The 8,793-nt window shown below is 43.4% G+C and overlaps 1 protein-coding gene across 1 annotated transcript in view; it reads left to right on the forward strand.

Moving 5' to 3' along the window:
• Positions 1 to 6,672, forward strand: part of XKR6 (XK, Kell blood group complex subunit-related family, member 6) — a gene marked incomplete at its 5' end in the record, with an annotated part of 21,986 nt that extends 15,314 nt beyond the window's left edge. The window contains one exon of the mRNA XM_010146128.1: positions 5,405 to 6,672. Coding sequence (XP_010144430.1) covers positions 5,405 to 6,369 — 965 coding nt within the window. The remainder of the gene's footprint in view (positions 1 to 5,404) is intronic.
• Positions 6,673 to 8,793: the final 2,121 nt, after the last annotated feature.

Consider the following 8,793-nt stretch of genomic DNA (forward strand, 5'->3'; position numbering starts at 1 on the left):
GGCGGGGGGGGTGGGGGGTGGGGAGCAGTGTGTGACTTTCAAGCAGTATTGTTACAAGAGCAGAATCTCACTCCATCTCTCCTATATAAAGGCATTTTCACTCTGTGTGCATGAAAATGAAATGCTGTTCCTTGATTCACACTGAGCTTCAGGGAGGAACGTGCCACCCAAAGGGGGAAAACACAAAAACAAATTCACAGCACAGAGGCCCGAGCAGCCAGCGAGTGATGGGGAGGAACCGAGACGTGGCACTTGGCATTAAGCAAGCACTGCCTTCACATGGGGGTCGTTGGAAGGTTTCTTGTCACACCAAATATTTCTTGTCCAGTTCACCTGGGAGAAATGTTGGTATCTTCCCATTTTGTTTTAGCAGAGTCTTCAGGAGAATTAATGTCAAAAAAGAAATAGAGCACTATTTAGGCATTGTTTTCAGCTTTAAAGGGACAGGCACCACAGTAAATACTTAGGGAATATGCTACAGTAACTGCATTCAGATCACTTACAGCCAATAACCTGCAGCTGGATTCGCGATGAAAACTGTACATCCCCCTAGTGAAAAACCTCTCTCCTCAGCTGACTAGCCCTGCCAGAAAGGGAAAAGTGGATATATTGTTCATTTTAAATATTCATTCTTGTGTGTGTGTGACTTGTCTACAGCTTTTATTAGACTAGTTGTAAAACCATGTGTAATTGCATAGCAATCCCAGTTAGACTGGGATGCCTTTCCATGCACTGTTTTTATTCCTGCACGTATATGAGCCTTAAAAACAGCAATGGCAAGTGAAGCGGAATCATTGTTTAGAATCTCTCTCATGGATGTGGATTTTTCGAAGACCCTCATTACCTTTCTAAGATGGTCTTTTCTTTTTCTGGGCCATCAGTAGGAAGTAGAGGATGAAAACCAAAACACACTGAAATTCAGCCTGCCCCTGGGAGATTCAGCAAGGCTCCAGAGCTCCCTTTGAACTCAGAGCTGTCCATGATCCTCTCCTCTGGTATCGGATCACTACCTGCATTATATTCTAGTCCACTCATGTTTTCCTGATCCCAAGCAATGGCTCTTGTTTCCCCTTCTCAGAGACTCTATTCCTTGGTCTGATACTCTCCTCAGAAAGTTTAACTTCTTCTACAGCTGCCTTATTTCCCACCACTTTCTCGTTTCTCTTCACCACTTCCTGTTGCCTAGTCTCCTTGCCACGCGTGTTTGCTACCAAGGACTGTTCCTTAGCTCCCCCTGAGGAAGGCAGAAATACTAAGACAATTCATTACTAAGCATCCCACAGGAATGGACACCCTGAGGAGAATTTCTACAGCAGCAGCTGAATCCCACCTGAAACACCTTGGCAAGGTGCACTGTGATATGAAGGAGCTTTATTTCCTGCTTTAGCATGGATTTTGTATGAGCCCTTGGGTAAACCCTTCACATCTTAGTGCTTCGTCTGTCAAATGGAGGCATTACAGAACTCTACCTCAGTGTGCCAAATGTAGGATAGGAGCTGTCTCACTGTTAGGACTTCAGGGCACATTATTAAAGGGACCTGGGGGACTAATTTTTTTGATATGTCACTCAAGACACATGGGCTTGACTCCTCAACAGTGCTGACCACAGCCTATGAGTCACTCAATTTTTCCTAGCAGGTGACAGAAGGGGTTCAAGGGCTGTTGTACAGCCCAGTGGAGAGAGTTTGAACATAACCCAGTCTATGCCAGCCTGACTTGTTACTGACACGTGGGATATAAATCCCACAGATGTAGCCACATGGCCTCAGATCCATGGTAGCTGATGTCCTCCTGGCTAGGGATGTTGCAGTGCATGGTAGGTATTTTCCACTCGCAAGACTAAGCACAGAGTGGGAGGAGTGCGAGTGGGTTTTTTGAAGTTACATCAATTTTAAACCAACACCAACCCTTTGATAAACAAACCTTGGACAGGAATTGAATCCTGCTTATGTTAGATGAAGGTGCGTCAGTCACCATGTGCAAAAGCCCAAATCAAAATAAATAAATACTTCCCTCGTGATCCAACTTACCAGGACTTCTTGTACTAGTTATAATTGGAGAGATCTCTATAGTTACTTAGAAATAGGGCCTGAAGAAACAGAAGAGAAAGGAACAGTTTATCCACCACTCTGTGAGAATTGTACATTGTATGAATACGTCACAGGCTGGAAGTAACAGGGAAAGCTGGGAATGAGAAAGTCATGGTCAAGATGACAAAAGCTAGAGTGTGCTTTGTCATTTAAGTCTGTATGAAATAGCCAAGGGATTATTTCTGTAGTAACACAGCACAAAACTGGAGAAGTCTTTATATCACTTCATGGTTCCTGTTGATGTCCACTTACTGATTGCTCACCCTGACACCCAGGTTCAGATCCTGCTCATCACTAGGCTGCCAAAACTTGCATTTACCACAGAGTTGTGAATTTTTAAACAACAGCAGGAGTATGTCATGATGTCTAGAGCTATTTTATTCCCCTCCTTAGATCTTAGTGCAAATGAGGGGGCAGCAAACTGTTTTGTAAGGGTAGGACTCATCCTGCCTGACTGCTGGTGTTTGCAAGTCCTCGCACTCGCCTGCCAAAGGAGTCAGACACCTTGGGAGCATGAGTCAACCCCTCCCTGTCCCACACGTGGATCTTAGAACAGGGTGAATCACTTTCTGGGGGTGTCTGACTCTCTCTATTGACTTGAGGAGATGTTCAGATGACTATCAGCAGGCACGGTGCCGTGCACTGTGACTCAACACACATACTCTCAGCCCGAGACTGTGATTAGTGTAGGCTTCTGCACTGAAAATGTTATGGTGGGAAAAGCCTTTATGTGTATACTGGGGTTTTGTTTCTGGAGTATTTTATTTCTCTCTCTATTCTAGAATAAATGAACCCAACAGAAACATTTTTAAGCCAATGTGACACATCTGTCTCTTATGGGTTGGCGCTGCTTGAGTTTCAGTGTACAGGTACATCTAATGCTGTACAAGTTTCTAGAATAACAGTACTAAAATAAGGTAATATATGACTTTTTTCCCCCCTACTAATAATGAAAAGTTTTAAAACTGATTAGCTAGAAGATACTGACATGAACAGGACTTACACACACAGCATCGCTTGCCTTAGGAATTGTGTGGCATTGCTCAGCTTTCCAAAACTGTTAGCTATGTCTACCAAGAATGTAACACAGCTGGTAGGTTAAAAATAAACCTAATCCACATCTGTTTGAAGCTGAGACTATTCACTTTCAGGAGTTTCCACCCCTTAGAATTCCCAAGTCCTATACGCAAGTGTTTCTTATTGAGGACTGAGAACTTGAGGAAGATTGTGGTTTTCTTAAAGATCATGGCCTAAAGCTTCCCTCTTTCATAAGGCCACTGATCTTACTGGTTTGTAGTCTGATGTTTTCTTAAAATACAGTCTTAAATGCTAATGCACATTTAGGGCCAAAGGTGAGGTATTCAGAGAGAGACTTGAGAGCTGATGGAAAGGTGTAGTTTTGGTGGACCGGCAGGCTGGGAGAGTTTCAATGAGGGGCAACTTCAATGCTTTTGCCAAGAAAGGTTGGACCACATGATCTTTGAGGTCCCTTCCAACCCAGTATATTCTATGACTCGATTATTCAGAGAGGGAGGTCTGCTATCCTTTCTGGCCATCTTCTCCAGACGTAGCGAGTCTGGAAGGGGGACAATCTAACTCCACCACAGTGTAGGGTGGGCTCCTCAAAAAGAAAAAGATAAAGTCTCTAGAGTGAGGTCAGAAGAGCCAGTGGATCTTTTTTCCATCCCCATGAGAGCCAGGTCCTTGTGGGCAGAGGGAAAAGCCAGAAAACAGGAGAAGAAGAAACATAGAAGAAATAGAGAAAGTTTAGCTTTTTCATCCTGAGCAGCTGCAGCAAGCTACCCCTTGGGTTTTTTTAAAGTAGTAAATGCAAAAAAGAGCTGGACTTATCTTCCAGTATGTTACACATCAGAGGTGAAGGGGCATTTGTTATTGTTTTTTTTTACTCGAAACCATTAGCTCTTCTCCTCTAGATTTTATAGGTGATGCTCCCAAAAAAGTCTTTGGCCAAGGCTCAATCAAACTATAGCTAACAAATTATTGAGCTTCCCAAACGTGCATCTTAGCCTGTCATCTCTTCCCTCACCTGCAGAGCAGTTGTCCAGCAAGCAGCAGCGGGAGCAAAGGACTAAGATGCCAGTAGCCTTTTCTTTCCCCAGAAATCTGTCAACTAATTTTTATTATGATGCCTTGCTCAATGAGTTGTTCTATTTACCCTTGCAAGAATCAATGGTATTGTATTTTTAAAAGCTCCCAAAGTGTGATGCAGCACTATTTTATCCTTCGGAGCAAATAAGTATGTTAAGCATTGACTGTAACAGGGAATAAGATCAGGCCCCTTGGGAATATCATGTGGTGCTCGCCCCATGCCAGGGCTCATGGGCATGAGCTAGGAACTGAGGCTGACCCCAGCGCAGGCAATGCCCTCGCTGATGGGAGCAGTACTGCAGGGTCTGAGTGCACTGGGCAGAGCTGCGTGCTGGTAATGGCTTCCTCGGTGGTCCCAGACAAGGCAAGGGGATGGACCAGATCCAAGGTCTCTTCAAGGGGTCTGTTCACCAGGCACAGAATGAGACAGGGCTGGGAAACTTTACTGTGACTTGAATCTGTGGTCCGTCCAGGAGACAAGACCAGAGATGAATTACCTCCAGCATAGGACTTCACGCGGGAAACAGAGCAGGAATATCGTTGGTGGGATCAGATTCTTTGTTTTGGGATCATTTGGAGGGTACTGATGAGCTTGATGTTCCCCGTATTTATATATTCATCTGCATGGGACCACAGGGTGACAGAAAAACTGACCAACTGCTTATTTTTCCCAAAGACGACTGCAAACAGGGGTTAAGGCAGAATCAAGTACAAGTCAATGTGAACGCTGCTTGTATGGAAGTATTTTAGTATAAAAAAGATCTATGCAGTCACAAGGACTGTGGATGTCCTGCTCTTGTGATGGTGCACTCCAAGATAGACCCCTTTCTACAGAAAGTGACCTTCATACTTGGGCTGCAGCATTTAGCTGGGATCTGGATGTCAGAGTCTCAAATGTAGATCTAATCAGGATGAGGAGAGAGGCTGTTCCCTGTAAGAGGAGAAGAGCTGGGGTGGGGTGGCAGGGCCAGCGGCTTGTGAAGATAAGCATAATGTGCTGTGTTAGACAATGCCTGAACACAGCATTGTTTTCAATTCCCACACTGATATTTCTGTATTTCTCTCCTCCAGACTGTAAGGACAACCTGATGTGAGTTGAACCTTTGGGCTTCTGAGCCTGCCCCAGACGCAATAATTTAGTGAGCAGATGATGTTTTCAACCAAACCTCCTGTCTAACTCAGTGGATCTGTGTGTCTTCCGGCAGGTGTGTCCTCTGTGGCCTCCCTGATGTCCCTGGCTTGGGTGCTAGCCTCCTATCACAAGCTTCTTCGGGACTCTAGGGACGACAAGAAGAGTATGAGCTACAGAGGGGCCCTCATCCATCTCTTCTGGCGCCTCTTCACCATCTCATCCCGAGTTCTTTCTTTTGCTCTCTTTGCTTCCATCTTCCAGCTCTACTTTGGGATCTTTGTAGTGGTCCATTGGTGTGCCATGGCTTTCTGGATCATCCATGGTGGGACAGATTTCTGCATGTCTAAGTGGGAGGAGATCCTCTTCAACATGGTGGTAGGGATTGTGTACATTTTCTGCTGGTTTAATGTCAAGGAAGGGCGGACTCGATACAGAATGTTTGCGTATTACACGGTAGTCCTGACGGAGAACGCTACCTTGACGCTCCTTTGGTATTTTTACAGAGATCCTGACACTACTGACTCATATGCCGTGCCAGCACTGTGTTGTGTCTTTCTTAGCTTTGCTGCTGGTATAGCTTTGATGCTGTTATATTATGGTGTGCTGCATCCCATGGGGCCAAGAGTTAAGATCTTAGTCAGCTCCTGTTGCGCCGAGCTGCTCTGGGGCATTCCTTTGCCCCCCGATGTTGAGCCCATGGCACCCCAAACCCCTGGGTACCGGGGGGCCCAGGCTACGCCCACCAGAGCGGTCACGGAGCAACAGGAGGAACTCACAGCTGACACTTGCTTGCCCGTTTTCCAGGTGAGAGCAATGGTACCATCTACTCCATCTGGGCGACCCTACCCTCCCGAGGGGCCTCTCATTAAGATTGACATCCCAAGAAAAAGATACCCTGCATGGGATGCTCATTTTGTAGACAGGAGGTTAAGAAGAACTATCAACATCCTCCAATATGTCACCCCCACAGCTGTAGGTATTAGGTATAGAGACGGACCTCTCTTATATGAGTTGCTACAATATGAATCTTCACTTTAAAGCTCCTTAAAGCAAAAGTAAAAGAGGGGACCTTATTTTTGTTTACGGTAAACACAGATCATAAAACAAACACAAACCTTCAGATAAGCTTTCTTTCTGGTTGCTGTATGTATAAAAAAAAAAAGATATTCTCTATGTTTTGTAAGTAAAAACAAAAAGAAAAACTTTTCTTTTGTTTTTTACACACAAGAAACAGTATTTCAACTTCCACACCTAGGATTCACAGGTGGAGAAGGAGGCATCTCCACATCAGTTTTATACCGTACACCAAGTGTAGAACATTATTTATGGGATTGGTGCTGATTGAAAAATAAAAAAAACAAACAAACAAACCTACAACTGCCTTATGCCCTTAGGTGCTGAGTTTCATTAAGTACTGTCACCTTTCTCATGCAAAAGTCTTTGATGATTATATGCCAGGAAAAAAAAAACAACCAACCAACTGAAATACAAACCTTAAAATTAAAAAAAAAAGGAAGTAAAGGAAAAAATTAACAACAACAACAAGAAGAGAGAAAAGTATGAAAAAAAAAATCTTGTTGCTCTTATTGGATTTAACAGAATAAAACCAAATGTCTAAAGATAAGAAGGCAAAGCCAAGACGCCCCCAATGGAATTGGATTTTTCCAACAGCTCAAAGACAAAATCAGGTCTGTAACTCGATTTGGCAATGCGTTTGTAACACCATTCGGCCAAGCCCACGAGCCTTGACCGAGTCATGTTGTAAACGCAATCTCACCGTGTAACCCCTCGTGTAAACGGGCCATGTGCAATGGCCGGTTTGCACCAGATCCATGTGGCAATACAGTATCTGATCTTGTTTCGAACAACTGCAAATGCTAAAGCTCTCCACTGTCTTCAGTGGAGTAAAGAACACCCGTCGGATCCCAGAATAAGGCCTGTCACCTTGATTTCTGGAAAATATCCGCAAATATTGAAATGATATACCAAAAACACGACACTAAACTACATTTACACATCTCAACTATTCCAGTAATAATAAAACTCAGCATAGTAGCAAAAAGCGAGTCAATTTAAAGGCACAATACTTGATCAGTGACTGGCAAAATAATTTGACCTACTGTATCATTTTAAGGCTGTGAAAGGCATACATGTATTATTTGTAATCTCGTGTAAGACCTGTCACGTCTCATTCAGTGCGAGCCTTAAAGTGATTGTAAAGCATCCTTCGTTCCATTTTGGGGTTTTTGGGTTTTGATTTTTGTTTTGTTTTGTTTTTAAGGAAAACAAAACATGAAAATCGGGATAAAAAAACAAACAACAACAAAACAACCAACAAACTTCTTCAAACGGTAGTAACCTGTAAACTGACTCACGTCTCGAGATGATTTGGTGCTTTGTATTTTTGTTGATGTTGTTGTTGTGATTTAGCTGAGAATTCTTCAACTCGGTACATGTGGGGGACTGCTGATAAAAACTGTCTCGTGTCACCCTCTACTGTAAGTACTTGGCGAGTATCAACACCAGAGGAAATTCAAGAGCGTAGCGAGAGCATCGTGGTTTAGCTTAGCCTTCTCACCGCAAGGAGATGCTGCCACCTCCGATGATGGCAAAGCCTAGATGGTCACCGGCCGAGAGTTGTGTGGTTGTCTTGACATTCCCAAATAACCCGCTCGGTGTCTGAACATTTCACATCTCTCCAGTTCTGTTTCTGTGCTGGAATCTCTGTTTCGAGTTAAATCACACGTTTGCGTCTATCAACACCCTTTTCTGTTTTGAGAGTATTGCTCCTTTAAAGGAATATTCCTGTTTCAGGGCATCTTTTCAATCCCACCATCCCTCTACTTGGGAGGGGAAAAACCACCAACAACAAAATGAGATATTTTTAAGTGAATGCTGTAGTATTTTCTGTGTGTAATTGCAATTTTTTATTCCAGAAATACTGTAACTGTCTAGGGTGCAAAACTCCCACGCTGACCTATTCTGAAGAGAAGATCAGCATGGGGGGGATATTTTTTAATTATGATTATGATTTTTTTTTAATTTGAGGAATCGGTTGGTTTTTTTAATTATTATAGTGTTTAAAGAAACTAGTACCAATTTTATATAGCAGTTTAAAGAAGCTGAATGCTTTCTTCGCCTGAATATACCTGAAGAGAAACACTTTTTTCAATCAGTGATCCTTTGCGGTGTTCTGAGAAAACATTGGGGTTTCTTCAGTTGTTTCACTTTGTTTTGTGAAGAAAACTTTTAACCGGTGTCCGTCCCTTTTAAAGAGGGCAGGACTTCTTCACGCCAAACTAACAGACACACAGCAAAGTTTATTAGAAGCCAAATTGTCACTGGTACTGTAATTCCCAGTCAAACTCCATTTCAGGCAAACGTTTCTGGGCTCTGATTACAACCAATGTGATGGTCACATTTTCATGCAGAGGGAGGGATTTTGTTCTTGTCATCCCCTAT

Source organism: Buceros rhinoceros, unplaced genomic scaffold (assembly GCF_000710305.1).
Source record: "Buceros rhinoceros silvestris isolate BGI_N320 unplaced genomic scaffold, ASM71030v1 scaffold7922, whole genome shotgun sequence".
Taxonomy (NCBI): Eukaryota; Metazoa; Chordata; class Aves; order Bucerotiformes; family Bucerotidae; genus Buceros; species Buceros rhinoceros.